Consider the following 18,688-nt stretch of genomic DNA (forward strand, 5'->3'; position numbering starts at 1 on the left):
GTGGTCTTTTAAAAAATTTTAAAATTTTTAGCGGAGTACAAACGGAAAGCGGAGAGTGGCGTAGGTGTAAGAACCACGAGTCGTAGGCACTTCGTGAAGAGATTCCCATCGTACCCCTGGCGAAAGTTTGGAGATTATAGTGGGCCATCCACCACGCAAGGATGCCGGACGACTGTGTAGTGAAATCTGTTCTCTTCAAGAAGCACGAGACACCCGATTTTATGCTGTCAGAAGAAGAAGGCTGTTTTCGATTGGTTTTTGTATTTTAAACCCTGTAATGGGCACTATTTTCCGAATTCCTTTTTTTTTGGAAAATGACAACTTTCGAACGCATGATCAAAATATTGTTGATATAAAAATGACAAGAAATCTCTTCTGAATACATTTTTCGTACTGTCCATTCAAAACAATTTTCATACCTGCCTCTCTGGCACTAAAAGTTACCAATTAGAGGGTTGAAAATAGATAGATAGCACTATTGTACATTAACACATAATTTTAAAGAAACCAGCGCAATAATCCAAACAGAATAACTGCTTAAACACTTAAAGAGTGTACTACCGCTTGTTGTTTGAAACATAAATCCATTTGTTTTGCAGCATCTATTCTTTATTTTGATAGTCAGAACATATTTCAGCACTGTTTGGTGAGAGGGCACTTAGACTATAGCTCAAAACGAATTTTTTCCAGTTAAGCAGCATAACGATTTCGGGCACTGACTACGACAATCATCAAATCGAAAAAGGGGCCTCCAGTTCTCCATTACCGCGTCTCTTAGTTCTAATAGTATCATTGTATGTACACGCACAGTATCGGACTTAATTTTCTTTAGCGAACGAATTCACCACACTTGTAGCACTTGCAGTCGATCGGTTCCTTCAGGCGGATTTCCATGGTCGCGGAATCGTGGTCGGTCATCCGAACGCCATCCGGATCGTAGCAGTGGGTCAACTGCAGTTGACGTTCGCGCAGGAATGACTCCCGGCAGCAGTAGCACTCCTTCAGAAATCCGGTAGCCGTGATGACCGACGGCTGAACCTGACTGTTGCACTTGCCCTCGCACTTGTTCACCGTCACATCACCGTTACAGGTTCGAAATAACCGACCCAGCTCGTCGTATTCCTCTGTAAATTGACCGATATAAAATAAACCACCAGTAATTACACTTAATATGCCTTCGCACCTTTGATAAGATGAATTTCCGAGGGAAGAGTTTCGCACGTTTCGTCTCCCGGCTGGTTCTGTGCGTTGGCTACAGACCGGTAGAGCAGTTGAGGCAGCAACGCCATGCAACAGATTGCCGTGAAAATTTGCCCGGTGGCTGCAAGACTATACATTCTTGCGGCTGTGATTGCCTCCGCCAAAGAACAGAGTTTCTATTTCCGCTGCACTTTGTTGAATCAAAAACGTTGCACACGAATCCGGGCCACAGAACAGTTCCGTTCGAAATCACACGACAATCTGCGAAAAATCATCGTCCTGCAGCAGACTTAATAAATAATATCTCGGAGCCGATGTCACAGCCGGTGGTCTCTGCTTTCTCCTTTGTTGACGGTGAGGGGCGTAGAACATTGGGCAAGGTTGAAAATTTTCAGCCAGCCGCCCTGCTGCGAGTGAAACGATCGAACAAGCTTGTACACTATAGGAAACTCATGTGAGCAGGTTCCTCCCTCCCCCGGGAACGATTGGATTCTAGCTGTTGCGTTTCAATGAATGTAATGCATAATAGGCAAAATGACTTACTTTAACATTGAAGTCGATGACACGCCGGACATCGTTTTTTTTTTCGTTGTCAGGACGGAAGAAAAGTTGGAGTTCACGGAAATTCGATAGACGAAAGGACCGACCGACAACCGACAGGGCCAACCTGGCGACAGCCAGACTGTGGCCGAATTATCAACGGCTTTCGAACAGAAGCAATCCCAAGGTGTCGAAAAAGGTTGACTCCAGCCGATCCCGGTTTGGGGTACAAAAAGTTCAAGGATAATGGCGTTAATCGAAGACTGCGGAAAGGGTTTCGCTGCAGCGACGAAACATCATGCGGTCGTTTAGTTTAGTTTTGTATCGATTTTTTTTAGTTGAATGCAAAATAGTCTGATCATTGCAAAACTAGTGTCAACATAAGCAGGATAATCTGTAGAATCAAATTCTGAAATGAAAAATGAAGATTTGAAATGAAACAAAGTTAAGCCAAGTTAGTTTCAAATCGCAGAAAACAGTAACATTAACGAATCAAGTGAGTAAAAACTAAAACTAAATCAATAAATCAAGGCAAACAATACTAAAGCACAAGTAATACATTTTGTATAGTTCTTGTACATATTACGTTAGTGGTTTTTGCATTGATTTTGTGTTAGCTTTCCTCTCCTAAATGCTGCTTCCGATCTTTCTAAAGTTGAATCATTTGCTGAAGAATTCCAAATTGCAACGCCTCAAAACAAGAAATGAATTATCTTACTTAGAGAATCGCTACCATGGAGTTGCTAATTTTTGACAACGAACGCTCCGTAAAGGTCTCAGATTACTGAACAAATAGTGCGGTTCTTTGAATTTTATTAATCGAACCATCAGCAAGCAACATCTGAGCTTACCAAATTGCGCTCCTTGCGGAAGACCAGCAGCATTTGCTGATTCGGAACACGAAGAATGCCAAAGAAGCCTGGAAAAATCTCAAGAATTATCATGAAAAAATATATCTTTGCTCCAAACTTTTTGTTCCTTTTAGTTGCGCTGCTGAAATGCATTTGCAACAAATCGTTTAACGAAGGGGACGACACACAGCGGGACGGCTTCAACATCATCTTTTCTAATCTAATCTAATCCAATCTAATCTCACACTAACGCAGCCAATTCTTGAAGGCATCCTGGAAAATAACGATTACTTGAATCGATCATTTTTCTTGTCAACGGCCAGGCCAACTGCGCAGCATGTACCGCAGAGAGAATTCCAAGGAATCAAATGGAACCAGAAAAATATCTAATTCCATTAAACTCCTTGAAATCAAGCGGAAGGAAGAAAGCGTGGACCTCCCGTACCAAACGCTTCCCATATACATAGATAATGATTTATTTACAGTCGTTGAGAGTATCTTTGCTAATAAAGGTTAAGTGATACTTCGGACCCTCAGGGATGAACTAATGGCATTAAGACCAGAAGCCAGGCTGCAATTGGCCAAGAATATTGCGCCTTACTTCGTTCTCTGAAAATAGATTAGTTTGCCAAAAATATTAGTTTAAATCATATAATACTTGAAAATAAAGTCGTATGGTTTAATGGTTGCCGAAAATTACATTTGTAAGGTTAGGAATTGAAAACTGCACGACCCCGCACCTCCTAGCCAAGCTACAAATTGAAGTATTTCCAGGTATGGCCACGTGGAGGCGCTAGGTAGGGGTTTGGGATGGCTAGAGCTATGTTGGGCGCTCCTTCCTAGTTGCCTTCCCCATTTCATACCCTTATCGTGATCGTCAATACCCATTAGTAATAAATAGGAAACGAATTGATCCTTTCACATTAGCCAGTGAGTATTTGTCGATCCTTTTACTATCTCGAAAAACGGCAGGATATAGAAATTTAGCTGAAAAAATTATGGTTACCGACAAATTTATTCATTTGGTTTAATAATTGTTCAATATCCAATATTTTCAACTTTTATTTTCTGAAAACAGAATACCTTTTTTCCTTTTTTTTTCGGGTTATCCAACTGGTCGCTTATTAGCGTATAAAACTGCGCTGGACCCTTTTGTGATGTCAGGGAGACCTCAAACATCAGTTTTACCTGACGAGACAGGCAATGTCGCCCACTAAAACACAGGTAGAGCCCCAAGCATAGCCGACACGTCTATGCCCGCAGGCGGAGGCGTTTCGGCCCTGCGCGGACTCCACGAACTGACTTTGAGATTTCTCTGCCAAAGGCCGGAATGTCATATTTTAAATAAAATGATGATGATGATGGTGATAATGATTATGATGATGAGAAGAAAAATGATAGATCGAATTTATAAATGTGCTTTGCCCTGGACATTTTGTACTACTTGAGTTGCAAAATGTAGTATAGTGAAGAAGTAGAAGATTCGCCAGCCCCACCAAGCACCGGTCACTATCACTATCGCCCACTATCAATTTTCCAATACAAACTACCACAAACGAACCAATAGGAAAACCCATTTTGGATCGTTAGCGGCTATCAACTTATCAGGGCAATTTTTCATCTTACATTTCCCAGCATTTGAGCACTGTCCCAAAACAGGTCTACAAAGTAAATGGACGACCTGGACGTTCGCGGTAGCCGACAAAAGCTTTAAAATATAAAGTCGCACCCGCCTTCTAACCCTCGAGTCCAATAGCCAGTGCGGAGTATCTATAACGGATCTCCGTCACCAAACCTCAAAAACCGACCACTAGAAATATTATTACTGTGAATTAAATGTATAAGAATCGACTTGATTTTCCCATCTACTACCTTAGCACCTCTATTATTACCCGTAATAATTGTAGAATGCTCCTTCGGCATGCAACCCAGGTCTGATATCCCACTTACATCCCCTTACTGACCCTAAGCCCCCGGCCGACTCAATCAAACCGGCAATTTTTGGAGATGTTTGTGACAGCTGTGATAGATAGGGATGTACCCCAGAAACATTAATCTATTAATTATCAGAGATCCCCTTACTGGCTTTATTCTTAAACGGAATAAAAGCACTTTCTGAACAACGCAACAATCACATTTGGTAAATTTTAACCCCGAGTTCCACTTGAAATCATAAAAGTATTTTGTTATACACCCACATTCAGAAGTAAACGTGACCGCTGTTCATTTACTGATTAGCCCTACGCCACGTCAAGGTTCAGTTTTATCGTAGGGGATGGCTTCAACATCATCTTTTGCGTAGAAACTACTAAGTGTTCTGCATTTGTGTCTTCACAAAAGTTTCTTGATTTTCAAAGTACTTTTCTGTTAGACCAAACAAAAACTTGCGTTAAGGGGGTGGGTCAATAAATAATCAATTTAACTTTTTTATTTAAAGCTAAAAATAAACAAAGCATAAGAAATAGTTATAAAAAATGTTATTTGAGGAGTAACCGTAACACCGTATGTTACATCGTAATATACAGGGGTTAGACAAAATGATCGGGACAGGCAAAATTTTGATGAAATTCAAACGGCCATAACTTCCACAAAATTAGTGAATTTTAGATGAAACCAATTGCATTCAACGGGGAAATCATTCTAGTTTTTCTAAAATATTCTAAGATTTGCAAGAGTCAGCGGACACCGGAGATATTCCAGGTTATCTGGGGGTATGTCAAAAACTGATTTTTTTCATGGCTTGTATCTTTTTCTGTCATGGAAATTTATTCATATTCATATTTTATCCCAAAACTAGATTTCATTTCCAGTCGATTGGTGAAAAAAGAACGGAAATCCGACGAGAAAAAACCAAGTTACGGCCATTTTCGTTAAATCAGTACTAGTAACATCTATTGCTGCCAGTTTAGGACATGACGCAAACCATGTCAATATGAGCATCAAACGTTAAGATTTTATGAGCGATTGACACTGGAAGGATTTCCAGGTCCGCAGCGTGCCATGGCAACCCTGTAGCAGGTTGTAGGAACCCCGGCGGAGGTGGTCGTTTCAGGGAATATTCGAAATCATGTCAATATGGGTATCAAATTTCAGGATTTTCAACCTTCGTAAATTTTTGAAGTTTGACATCCATGGTTTTGGTCATGTTTTAAAATGGTCATACAGGTAAGACATTACTGGCAACATTTCCAGAACTGATTTCACCAAAATGACCATATCTCAGTTGTTTCTCGTCGGATTTCTGTTCTTCTTCGACCAATCGACTGGAAATGAAATCTAGTTTTGGGATAAAATATGTAAATTAATAAATTTCCATGACAGTAAAAGATACAGGCGATTAAAAAAATCAGTTTTTGGTATACCCCCAGACAACCCGGAATATCTCCGGTGTCCGCTGACTATTGTGAATTTTGAAATATTTTAGGAAAACTAGGAAAATTTCCCCGTCGAATACAATTGGTTTCATCTAAAAATGTTCAATTTTGTAAAAGTTATGGCCGTTTGAATTTTATCAATATTTTGCATGTCCCGATCATTTTGTCTAACCCCTGTACATATGAAATAAAACACACCCACGCAGTGCGTAAAGTAGCGGAGATTGGCTGCGCATACCTGCGCCCTTGTAAAATAAAGCCCCTTAAAAGTTGATTCAAAATTAGACAAAAGCTGGAATAGCTCGAAAACCAAGAAGGGTAGAGCTACACTTCTTTCAGCAAGTAATACACCTTACTATTTAAACTTCGTGGAACAACAAAACTGCGTAGAAATGAAAATAACCAAAAAGAATAAAAAAACTGGTATTAAAGGGATACATTATTTTGCAGCACTATAACTTCTTTCCCTTAAGAGATTGAAGTTTTCTTTCTTCGACAAAAACTTTTTAAATAACATTTTGTATAACTTTTTCTTAGGCTTTGTTTATTTTTAGCTTTAAATAAAAAAGTTGAATTGATTATTTATTGACCCACCCCCAAGAATTTTTTTGGTATGACAGAAAAGTGCTTCGAAAACCAAGAAACTTTTGTAAAGACACAAATGCTGATGTCCGTCAATTTTTGAAGCCGTCCCAATGTGCGACATGCATAATCATCTTTCCGAGCTGAAAGAGCTGTTCGCGAAACTGTCATGCGCTGGATTGAACTTGGGTGAACAGTTGATGGTTGCTCTCGTTCTTGCGACCCTACCCAATTCATTCGATACCATACGTTAACGACGGCGTTGGAGAGCCGGTCCAATGATGAGCTGAAACTGGAGCTGGTAAAGAGTAAGCTGCCAGATGAAATGAAATGGCAAAAAGGCGAAGTCCAGGATCTTCCAGTGCGGCGATGAAAGCAGAATTCTCGAAGAAAACAGAAGCCGATAACGTGCTATTTCTGCAAGGAGCCCAGGCACAAGCAGTCAGAGTGCAAGCAGTACGCGAAGGAATCTGACGACGGTAAGCAAAAATCTCCGAAAGCAAAAACCGGAGCGGAGCAAAAACCAAACTGTTTCGTTTGCTTTGATGGCGAGTGGACTTTTGAGCCTTGCTGAATGGATCGTGGATTCGGGTGCATCCGCTCACATGTGCCGTGATCGCGAATTCTTCGTGAAAGTCCAGGAAAGTACCGTGAAAACCATCACTTTGGGCGACGGAAAAATCGCGAAAGTGAAAGGTGCTGGCGCTGGAAAAATTTCGTGTTACCATGAAGACGGAAAAACAACCGAGGTCGACACCTCCTAAGCAACGTGCTGTTTGTTCCAAGCACGGAAATGAACCTGTTGTGAGTTCCGAAACTCGTGGAAAAGGGAGCTGCTGTAATGAATGATGAAGGATGTCGGATTCTCGTCGGCGGCCAGGTGACGACTGTTGCGTTAAAAACTGGTGGCCTTAAGGTGAAAACGACCAGTGAAATTTCGATAACCGTAAACGAGCACCACGACGTTGATTGCCAGCACGTGTGGCATAGAAGATTTGGACATCGTGTTCCTGAAGCTTTAGGTGATTCTGAGGCTGAATAAAAATTTTGTGACCGGATTAAAGGTGCACGACTGCGGCTTAAGCAAGGATGTAAATGCTGTCAAAGGGCGAAACTGTGCAGCAAGTCGTTTCCAAAATCAGTTGAACGAAAATCAGGTGACATCCTAGATCTTGTTCACACCGACGTATGTGGACCGGTGGAAAATGTATCGGTGTCTGGTTATCGTTACTTCATGACCGTCATTGATGACTATAGTAGGTTCTGTGTCCTATTTCTACTACGAAAAAAGCAGAGGTTCCTGATAAGCTGAAGGAATACGCGGCATTTGTGGAAACGCAATTTGGACGCAAACACCCAGCCAGCACCAACTCGTATATCAATGTACAAAAATTATCGTAAATGTCTCTTAATAAATTCGAAATCGTAAGTAATGGTTAATAAAGTGCGCCCAAGCTGATTTTCTGTCGTAAATAATGACAGTAACTGACATACATACGATATTCAGCACAAAATCGTATAGCAGCACGGAGTGAGCCGGGCGTAATCGGATATTATCGTATATAGTTACTTATATAGCTGAAACGCGTATATTTGTTTCTCATCACGTATATCGCCTCCAAAATAGTACGAATATGCCAGTTTTGCCGCATCAAATACGATTTATTAGCGTGTATATATGTACGTAATGCTGATTTTTAACTTTTTTATACATTTAAAATTGCTAGCTGGGCAGTCAGTCCCGAAAACATTCATGGAGTGGTACGAAACCGAACGTAGCACATTTGAAGGTTTTCGGCAGTATGGCGTTCGTCCATGTTCCCAAGCAGAAACGCAAGAAGATGAACCCAACCTTGGTGAAGCTGATTTTTGTTGGCTACTCTTTGGACCATAATGTGTATCGTTTTTTGGATCGCGCGACAAGAAAGATGATCATCAGTCGAGATGCCAATTTCGTTGAGGAGGAGCTAGCTTTGCCGGAAGTATCTAGTGTGACAGATGATGTGCCATCCGAAGAGATAGTCGAACTGGACATTGCAAGTAAGCTGATCAATTCTGGCGCTGAACCAGCCAAAGAAGCTGAAGAAGAAGACTCTGACGATGATGATTCAGGAAGCTCTCCGGTCGAGACGGAGCACTATACGGAAACGGATGTTGAAGATAACGATGAAGCAACTGAAATCAGAAAGCCTTTTCGTCAAACGAAAGGTATTCCGCCTTTGCGTTACAGAGGGACAGTTGGTGCGCCATCAAGCGATGATTGTGAGCCTCGTAACTACAATGAAGCCATTAATCATCCCAAGCATGAGTACTGGATGGCAGGAATAGACGAGGAGCTTCGATCATTGATGGAAAATAACACTTGGGAGATAGTAGATCTGCTCGAGAACCGTAAACCTGTTGGATGCAAGTGGTTGTACAAGAAAAAGGAAGACGTCACTGGAAATGTTGTGCGGTACAAAGCAAGGTTGGTCGCCCAGGGCTTGATGAAATCTTTGCTCCTGTAGCGTGTCAAGTCACATTCCGGACGCTATTGACCAATCGCTGCAGAACAGAGTCTCCTTGTAAAGCACTTGGACATAAAAACAGTGTGCCTGTACGGAAATTGGATGAAGAAATTCACATGAAGCAGCCTCCAGGGTACCAGGGAAACCAGTGGTATTGCGGGTGGAAAAGCGAAGGTATGCCGTCTCAATCGCAGTTTGGATGGATTGAAGCAAGCGGCACGAGTGTGGAAAAAAACCATCGACAACGTCTTCAAACAAGCTGGATTTCATCAGTGCAAATGTTCAACTGCAACTGCAAATCAGTTCAACTGCAAATGCATGCCTCTATCTTTGGACTTAGAATGCCCAGAGCTCGTTCCTTCTCATCTACGTTGACGATATACTGGTTGTGTGCAGCAAAGAGGAGGAGTTTCAAGAAATCGTTAACCACCTGAATCTGAAACGATGTTTCAAGTTGACTGTGTTGGGCGACATCCAGTTTCTTGAGATTCAGGTGACTAAATCTACAAAAGGCTCCTGTTTAAACCAACAGACATACATAACGAAATTCGCCAGTCAGTTTGGTCTGACGGATTCCAAAGGGTCCAAAATTCCTATGGATCCTGGATATCAGCAAAAGGAGAATTCTGTGGAACTACCAAGAAGTGACTTTTACCAAAGCCTGATAGGAGGTTTGCTGTATATCGCAGTGAATTCACGACCGGACATCTCCATTAGTTCCTCGATCTTGGGGCGTTCCGTCAGCAATCCAATGACCAAGGATTGGAAGAGGCCAAAAAAGGAACCACGGTACCTTGTACACGACGCAACGCAGACTGGGCCGGGGAGACGGAGCAGAAAATCTTCTGGCTTTCTCATTTTCCTCGGTGGCGGAGTTGTGAGCTGGGCTTCAAGGAAGCAATCGTGCGTGGCTCTATCATCCACAGAAGCGAAGTTTATCGCACTAGCTGAAGCATGCCGAGAACTTCAATTGATACTGAAGCCATTGGACGACCTCGGAAAGTCAATTGATCATCCGATTTGCATCTGCGAGGACAATCAGAGCTGTTGCATCTGGCAAGTAGAAAACGAGAAGGTAGATCAGCGATCGAAGCATATAGATGTGAAATACTGCTTCATCAAAGACATGAAAAATAAGAATGTCATCAGTTTGCTGTACTGTCCGACCGAAGACATGTTGGCAGATATGATGACGAATACGCTTGCCGTTAATAAGCTTACATAAACAAAACTAATGGAAATACAATTAGTCTTTAGTCTTTAGTCAACTGCCAATCTATTCTGATCATTTTCTCGCTCCTTCGGAATATACAATACGTCATCTACGTATAGGTGGATCAAGCAATATTTGAGAATGCTTCGAAGATCGCTTACATATAATGAAAATAAAACTGAGTCTAGAACTAAGCCTTGAGGCACTCATGATCTAACCGGAACATAGAAAATCAAGAAACAAACCAAAAAGTTTGAAAACGCTCTCTTAGGTATGAACTAATCAGTTCAACAACATGACTCAAAACTCCAAATTTGTTCACAAGATTTTGACACAAATTACTGTGCGATATCGTGCGTAATAAGTTTAACAATGCACTTACGTGAAGGTGTAATTTTGTTTCACTGTTCCCCAATTTGTTCACCGTTTTAAGAAGATTTATGAGTTGTCAAAATAAAGAATATCCGAAAGGCTGGTCAAGAATGCTTTCAATTTGCTAGTCCGGGCAAGTGCCTTTTGCCATGAACTTTTCGCCAAATCGTGTTTAATTTCGCATGCATTGTGTCTGTTCATTTTTCACTGAAGTTTTTGGAGCGTCTTAGCCTTAGTATTAATTCTTGTTTGCCATCTTCGCAGGTTCACCATTCCAGCCAACCGCCAGCGGACTGTTACAACCTCAACCTCTGAACGCAGCCAACAATAATATCCTCCTAGGCAACGGGACCGCGCCGTTAAACCTAGCAAAATCAGCAACTCCAAACGTTGGTACCACCTGGAAGAACGCCGGCAGCATCAATATCGATCTGGACAACCTGCTCGGCAATGCCAAGGGTGGCAAAAACAGCGGTAACGCTCCTTCCATGAATCAACTCAAAAGTATACACTCCAGCCCGGTTCACCAGCCCACCTCCTCGATGATGAGTTCCCCACCGATGCAAACAACGCCGATCTTCGGTACGACCGCATTTCCAGCGCAGGCCAACTTTTTCAACGCAACCGCCACGACCAACGCCAACAACAACCTAAACGCACGACAGCAAACTGCCGGTGGAGCTGCAAGCGGCGGGGGTTTAAACTTTAACGCATTCCAATGATCCTCGGCGGTGAACGCTGGCTACCATGGCGTGGCTGCGTTCTAGGCGCTGATCGTTTGTTCTTCTATTCTGTTCCCCTGTATCCCGCCCTATAGAATCACTAGGTTTATACGATTGCATAGCAGATCCCATCAGTCCTGATGCCAAAACCGACAAACGCGGATATAAAGTCCAAGCTGAACTGACCGATTGTTGAAGTTCATTTACCGTTTCGAACGATTTTGTTGTTGGTTGTTGTTTTCCAAACTACTAATACCTGTTGAACATTTAGCCACCCGCTTTCCCTTCCTTTTTAGAGAGAACTGGAACTGTTTTTAAGCGAAGTGAAATTTGTAACGATTCGGGTTTTTACTAATCAGCGTCGTAAATTGTAAATATTTGTTAGTGAAATTAAGCAAAGTAGAAAACAAAATCAGAAACTAGTGTTGATTACTAATTAACTGTTATACTACCGGGTGTGTTGAAGCAACAAACAGAGCCACAATTGTTGGCCCTCTGCAAACAGCAAAAGCAAAAAAAAAACAGTATTTAAAATAATCAACGCAACAGCCGCCGACAGACCCGAAAGGGCAAAGAATTCCTATACTATACTAGCGTAGCACCGGTGCGATTTTTACGGTTACATGTTTAGAGTTTCGTTTTCCCGCAAGCGGTGCATCAGTGGTAGTAGTTTTGTACATTCTAGCCAAGTTTACAGAGTTTTTTCGCAGGGTTTCTTCTGTGTGCGGTTGTTTGCCGGGGCAGTTTTTACGGATTTCACCGGGTGTGATAAAAACCCGTGAATTGATCAAGATTTGTGTGTGGATGAAGCGGAGCCACTAGACGTCAAAAACAGGGCATATACATTAATCAAACATCAGACAATTGCATGAAATAAATAAAAAAAACTTCCGGTTTCGAAAATTTGAGAAGGCACCTGAGTATAGATTGTTTATTTCTACCAGAGCAAACGGACGCTTTTAGTTTACATTCCTGAAGCTGCATTACTGCTCGACGTAACACTCCGCTTCCGGGAACTGTTTCAAAACCACAGAAGACAAATCCAACGTTTGTTGTAATACTAAATAATGTAAATATCATTCCCGTGCGTGTTTGTAGTGAAAAAAAGAGCGCATTGAATATAATAGTACTCTTTAGTAGACGGATGGCCCGTACTAGGTGCATTCGATGGTGGTGGTAAAAAGTAAAAAAAAAAACTAGCAGGATTATACACAATTGAATAGTACATAATGCAAAGCAAAAGTATCGGATTCAAGATTGATCGGCTGTTATTATAGCTGTTAGTAAGCGAAGGAATAGAATAATGAAGTAACGTGCATGGAATACAGACAACCGACTCGAGCATAGTTTCTTTACTTTGACTGCAGAATAGTCCTAAACAGTTACGTTTCAAACAAGGCTTCCATTTTTGTTGTTCGTTTATTTTATGTATACAGACTTTACAAGCACACAATTCGTTAATTTTACAAAGTCTAGCCTCTATTCTTTTCTGAAATTTTAATTTTCAATCAAACAAAACATAGCGCATGAGCATCGAAACAGCAACAGAATGTTACGAGTTCAGTGGCTATCATGCTTTAGCAATACGCTGTGAATTCCTGCGAAAAGAAGCAGCTCGGGGATGAGCCCAGAAACATATCACTTTGTTTTTTATTTTTCTATCGTGCTTATTTTAAACTTATAATTTATTTTTGCAAGCATAAATGCACACAAGAGATGCAATATTAAGTTACAAACAATCTTGGCTTAGAGGATAGTGCGAAAAAATAAAAATCTGTTTCAGCGTTGACCTGTATATTCAAAATTGTTTTACACGACAAAGCGGTTTTTCAAACAAACAAATAAGTTAATCTATGTTGAACGTTAGCACACTTGCGCAATACTACTTGAGCAGTTATAGGCTGCATGAATGCACCTGTGTGGAAAGGCAGCAGAAAATAAGCTGTTTCGCTGAAAGTTTCGGTCTAACTGTAGAAGAATAACATGATTAATACATGCAGAAGAAGAATAACCTTTCAACTTTGAGTGGCAACCGTTTTTAAAGGAATGAAAAAGAAATTTCCTCACTTACTACTTGAAACTACAACAAAAAATAAACGCTGGGTTTAAAGAATTTGGTGCCTAGGACAATCGGCTCATGTGGATTGAGAAGTAGATAAAATAAGCGAAACAATGGAACAGCTTGTAGTAATACAATCCCTGGATGTGAAAAATTAAAAAAGCAAAAATTTTCTTGACCAAACTCGTGACTTTAGTCATGACCTTGAAATGCGGTCAGGCATATATTAATATTTTATTTTGAAACGATGATTCTACAATTGATGAAGGGACGGTAAGGGAAAGTAATGAAGAAGGATTTTTTCGGGAATGAAGGGGAAGGGTGGAAAGGAAGGGGGGGGGGGGGGGGTAATAGGTAGCTATGGTTAACAAGTTGTCGTTGTGACTCCTATCTTTTGTCCAATGCTGGAAGCATCAAATCCTATTTATTTTTATTTTCCTTTTTTCTGCTATTAATTGCCATTTTAGAACAGGGACGAATCTGGGTACTGGGATCATTTCGGGAAAATTCCCATCCCCACACATGAGTACAATCTAGGGATTTACCGCGCCCGATAACGTGTTGTACAGCCTTACTCCCTTATAGAATAGCGAATTTTGAGTACTTACTCGTAGAACCGATGCCGAACGGATATCATTTGCTGATCTTGTACCATACCGGTGGATGTCTCTTCCTCGTGTGATCTTGGATGTCAAGTATGCTGGTGCCATGTCCTTTGCAATTTTGTGTATCAGCAGTAGAGAGAGGTACGTTACACGTTGCTTAATTGAGAGCCATTGTAGTGTTTGAAGCATTAGTAGAATGGAGGTCCTTCGATCGCATTTCAGGATGAGACGCATTCTGTATTTTTTGGAGGCGACGCATTTGCTGAACATTGGCGAGAAACAGAATCGAAGGGCAGAAGTCTATATGAGCCGAAATCAAAGTCTTGTATAAACGAATTAAACTCCACTGTGACAACTCCTTTTTTAACGGACAGAGTACTCCAAACTTTTTTGCTATCTTTTTCACTGTGTAGTCAATATCGCTTTTGAAGCTCAATTTATCATCTATGATAACACCCAAGTATTCAATTTGACTTACTCGTTGCAACAAATAATTATCTACAGTCACACACAAATTTTCACAGCTCTTTTTAAATTCAGAAACACCGCAATCCATTTTGCTTACTCTCCAGTTTTTCTTTGCACTTTGCTAGAACTAGATTTAAAGCGCTTTCACAGGAATGCTGCTTGCGGTATCCAGATTGTTCAGGAACGAGAAGATTATTTATTGTTACGTACTCCAACAACTGTTCTTTGACTACCAATTTCCAAACTTTTTCATATATTGGAAGCAGGTTTATCGGGCGATGTTCTTCGGCTTTCACCGTTCCGTTGACCTTTCCGATGGGCACTACAAGTGATTCCTTCCACGAATCCGGCATGTCCAGCGCTGCCAGTTGCTAGCGAGGTATTTATTATTTCCAACAACGTGTCACCAATAGCGTCGAAGGCATCTTTTAAGATTCTGGAACTGATCTTATCAGAACCAGATTTCTCCTCTAGGGACCATATTACTGACCTGAGTTTTTCAAGAGTAATTGGATAGAACCTCGATAGACTTTTATCTATGAAATGTTCATGTCTAGTTCTTCCTAGAGTACATGCGTACTCATTGCGGTAGACTTTGTATATTTGCGAAGCAAGGTCGGAGCGTTGCCGGATGAATTTGGCGAATTCAGGAGGTGCTGCTATAGAGTCAGTAGGATCTAGCCCCGTAACTGTCCTGTGCTCTAATAACTGGCAACGAAGTCTGTCAATAAAGAAGGGTCAAGTTCTCAACAGGACGTTTATAGCCATGGTTTTGCTTTTTTTGCATTGCTTCTTAATAGTTTTTCGTGGTGACGGCTTGCAAGAGCCCTCCTTCCCTGCCAGCATACGACCTTAGCTTCTACTGGGGTTAGTTACCCGATCCACCAAGGTTACTCGTATCCCAGCTGGTACTACGAGGAGGTAGGGACAGGAGTTGCTAAATACGGAGCTTTGCACCACTGTAGGGTCTATTTTATACCTACAGATGCGCAAGATACCTATGGCATTATTCAGCCCAGCCTATGATAAAAGTAATGTGATCAGTCGCTTACGGGAATTGAAAGGCCTGGGGAAACAGATCAAAATTGGAAAGGTCGTAAATGGCGTTGAATCGACTCTTCATCTGTCGTCCTTGCAGTTACGAAAGCCACCTTATAACTGTAAATTTGTTTATTTTATTTACGATCCTTCAACCTTCACATCCATTCAAGTCGATGGTTCACCGGTTTCTTCAGTAAATCCAGGGCACTTTCATTGGAAAATTGTGTTTTATTGTGTCAATAGTACCTATACAATCTCCAAAAGCAAACGAACACTTTAGTTGGTAGACTTGCTAGGCAGTGAGATTTGAGATTTCCATAATAATTGCCTAGCTCAGCTGCACTCTGCAAATAATTCGAAAATATAAAAGATTAATAGAACTGAACATTCCCACATTACTGCTGTATCACATACTTCTTTTGGAATCCAAACATGGAAAGTTTGCTCTGCGTTGGTCCTACGTCCTTTACCCTTTTTCCTTTAGCTAATCCTACCCGTCGACTAGAAGGCTTGGAATTTTGCCTACTTAATTGCACTCCTCTAGTGGTCGGATCAGGCTTATCAGTCTCCTCTTCGTCCTCAATGACAATCGCCAAATCGTCAGTCGATTCCGGCTGCTTCGCGTCTTGCGCTACAGTGACACTAGCACTGGTAACGTTCTCCGTTAGTCGAATGGGGTCCTGTTTGGAAAATAATTGCAACCGAGACGTTTTCCCATTTGTCACTTCATCTTTCACCGTGATCTCGTTCTCTTTCTGCGACGAGCTGAAGCCTTGTTCCGGTTCTTCAATGAACCCATTGTCCACTGCTTCCGTGCACTGGTCAAAACGTTTTGTCGGAGGATCTGGCGAGTACAAGCGCTCGACCAGTCCGGAGAGTGGTTTTTGCTTTTTGGGCGTTGAATCGCCTCGTTGGTGCAGCTTTGCTTCCGGCGAAAGCAAGTAAACACTTGTGGCGTCGACGGTACCGTCTTGGTTGCATTCTTCAGAAATTGTTTCGCTAGTAGCAATCGATGTCGAAAAAAACCTACTAATTACCTTTTGTCCATCGTCCACATTAGTTACAGTCGCCCGCTTAAACCGGCTTAGTTTATTAGTTTTACTGGATGTGGCTTGAATAGAATAACTAGTGGAACTAGCGGAAAATTCTATCTTCTTCACCGGACTAACGTTCCGTAGCAAAGAGCTATTTTCTATGGTGAGTTTCGTCGGTGATAAAACTTCTGACCTTGAGTCGCGACTCCTGATAGAAGTGGAATCGGTTGAACTTATCTGGAATATTAAAATGCATTGTAATGGACAAAATGAGAACGCAACTGACTGCATCTACCTGGAATGGATTACGCCGTGAATGTAGTTTACTGGGGCTGCATTCGAAAGATGGCATATTCTCAAGCACTTGTGTACTATCAGCAAAACTAATCGATGAAACAGAAGCTGTAGTCAAACAAAGTTTCTTCAAAGGTGGCTGTTCATTTTTTGATTTAATTCCATAAGCATTCAAGAGATCGTCGATAGTTTCATGCTTTTCAGCATTCTCAAAATCCGGATTAGGAACAGGTCGTTTTGCGTGCGTCTCTGCTGCTTTAAAGTGGTTTTTTATTATCAAATTTTCCCGAATACTTTCTGAACTCGGTCTTCGTGTTTGATAGTTAGGTTTCCAAACACTGGTATGCTTTGCAATTGATGATTGTTTCCAGCTCATCGTTTTTCCACCGGTCGGTTGACAGCCTTCATGATCCGGATGCCAGTCATCCATGCTTTTCATGCTGAAGGGATCCAAATTGCCCAAAGCAAGTTGAAGTGCCGTTCCTTCATCTAAAAAACTGCCTGCGTTGCAGCACAGCTCAGAATCCGTTCCCATCTCTTCAGGGTCATTCAACCTTGTTTGTTCTCTTTTCGTCGGATCATATACCACCATATGCTTAAATGTGGCATCTGCTTTCAGAAAATCCATCTTGTATTCGTCAGTTACTTCCAGGTGTCTCATATTAAGGTAAGCGGGTATTTTAGCTAGCGCTTTCCGTACATCTGTTTCTTCGGTCAGGAGAACAAATTTCCGCGCTTTGGCCAATCCTATTCCTGGAAGCGAGTCCATATAATCGCATCCAGACAAAATACACATGTAACGAAACTTATCAAAAGAATATTTTTCTTCTTTGCATCCCATAGCCAAGTATAGTTTATCGGCTTCAATCATCATGCCCTGTCCGTTAAGATCAAGTTTAAACAAAACCTTACTGCATCCGAAAAGCATCAGGTCGGAATCTTCCGTTATTACAGCCTGTGCAATGCCTTTCTTGTTGAGAAAAGCTAACTGAGCGTCGGCTTCATACGGGGCTACCACACAGTCCACGTTTCGCTTCCGGCACTCCTGTATCAGCTGTAAAGCCATACCGTGGGTGATGTCAACGCAACGACGCAGGAAACTTCTGGCTTCATCAATCCTACCATCCCGCAGCAATTCAGCTGCCCGTTTCTTAGAACTGTTTCTACTTTCTCGTCGCTTAGCTTCTGTAGCAGCTTTCGCCGGGAGGTGTCTGCCATCGAACACCAGAATCGGTTTGATATCGTGGGACAGCAAAAGGTTGACGTATTTTAGGCAGTACTGGATGTGAACGTCAGTCGGCTCTCCACGGGCAAGTTTGTCTGCACAGGCGAAAGCGCCTTTGTGTAGCCAACAGTAACTATCGATAGCTACGCACTGGCCCCGGAGGTCGCGCAAGTGAAACTGGCTGGACGCTTTTTCCAGAAACGGAATCAGCCCTGTTATACCCATGGTTATGCGAAAGAACACAAAATCGTGTTTAATATTAAATTCAATAGCACATCACAAAACACTCACAAAAGTACACAACACACTTGTAATACAACCTTTTAGTTTAATAATTGTTTATTGAACATGAAACCAGCAAAACAAAGCAGAACGAGCGGCGATAACTTTTCAATTTTCATTCAAAACAGAAAAGTGGCAGTTTTTCGCGCCAGCCGTACGTAACCAATGAGGTATAAAGCGATGTGCATGAAGAAGACACCCCTGTGACGTCCTCCGATTGCTGCATTGGCTGTATTATAACGTAATATTTAAACGGCACCCAAGTTACCAACACCACTGGTCAAACTGCCAGACTGTCAGCTAACATGTCAGATGAAAA

The 18,688-nt window shown here is 41.7% G+C and overlaps 2 protein-coding genes across 2 annotated transcripts; both read right to left on the reverse strand.

The window, feature by feature from the left end:
• Positions 1 to 828: 828 nt before the first annotated feature.
• Positions 829 to 1,337, reverse strand: LOC128732861 (partner of bursicon). The gene is made up of 2 exons (XM_053826277.1): positions 1,184 to 1,337; positions 829 to 1,124 (listed from the first exon to the last, which is right to left on the reverse strand). Exons 1-2 carry the CDS (start codon positions 1,335 to 1,337, stop codon positions 829 to 831), a joined length of 450 nt encoding a protein of 149 aa, XP_053682252.1.
• A 14,592-nt stretch (positions 1,338 to 15,929) lies between these two features.
• Positions 15,930 to 18,312, reverse strand: LOC128737762 (exonuclease 1). Its single transcript, XM_053832470.1, has 2 exons — positions 16,864 to 18,312; positions 15,930 to 16,805 (listed from the first exon to the last, which is right to left on the reverse strand). The coding sequence occupies exons 1-2, from the start codon at positions 18,310 to 18,312 to the stop codon at positions 15,930 to 15,932; spliced, it is 2,325 nt and encodes a 774-aa protein (XP_053688445.1).
• Positions 18,313 to 18,688: the final 376 nt, after the last annotated feature.

This window comes from Sabethes cyaneus, chromosome 1 (genome assembly GCF_943734655.1).
Source record: "Sabethes cyaneus chromosome 1, idSabCyanKW18_F2, whole genome shotgun sequence".
Lineage (NCBI taxonomy): Eukaryota > Metazoa > Arthropoda > Insecta > Diptera > Culicidae > Sabethes > Sabethes cyaneus.

Excerpts from the sequence above, each read along its gene's own strand:
- LOC128732861 (XM_053826277.1), bottom strand. The coding sequence starts at position 1,337 with ATGTATAGTCTTGCAGCCACCGGGCAAATTTTCACGGCAATCTGTTGC. Across the intron at positions 1,125-1,183 it reads GGAAATTCATCTTATCAAAG|AGGAATACGACGAGCTGGGT; the intron begins GTGCGAAGGCAT and ends GTCAATTTACAG.
- LOC128737762 (XM_053832470.1), bottom strand. The coding sequence starts at position 18,312 with ATGGGTATAACAGGGCTGATTCCGTTTCTGGAAAAAGCGTCCAGCCAG. Across the intron at positions 16,806-16,863 it reads CACGGCGTAATCCATTCCAG|ATAAGTTCAACCGATTCCAC; the intron begins GTAGATGCAGTC and ends TTAATATTCCAG.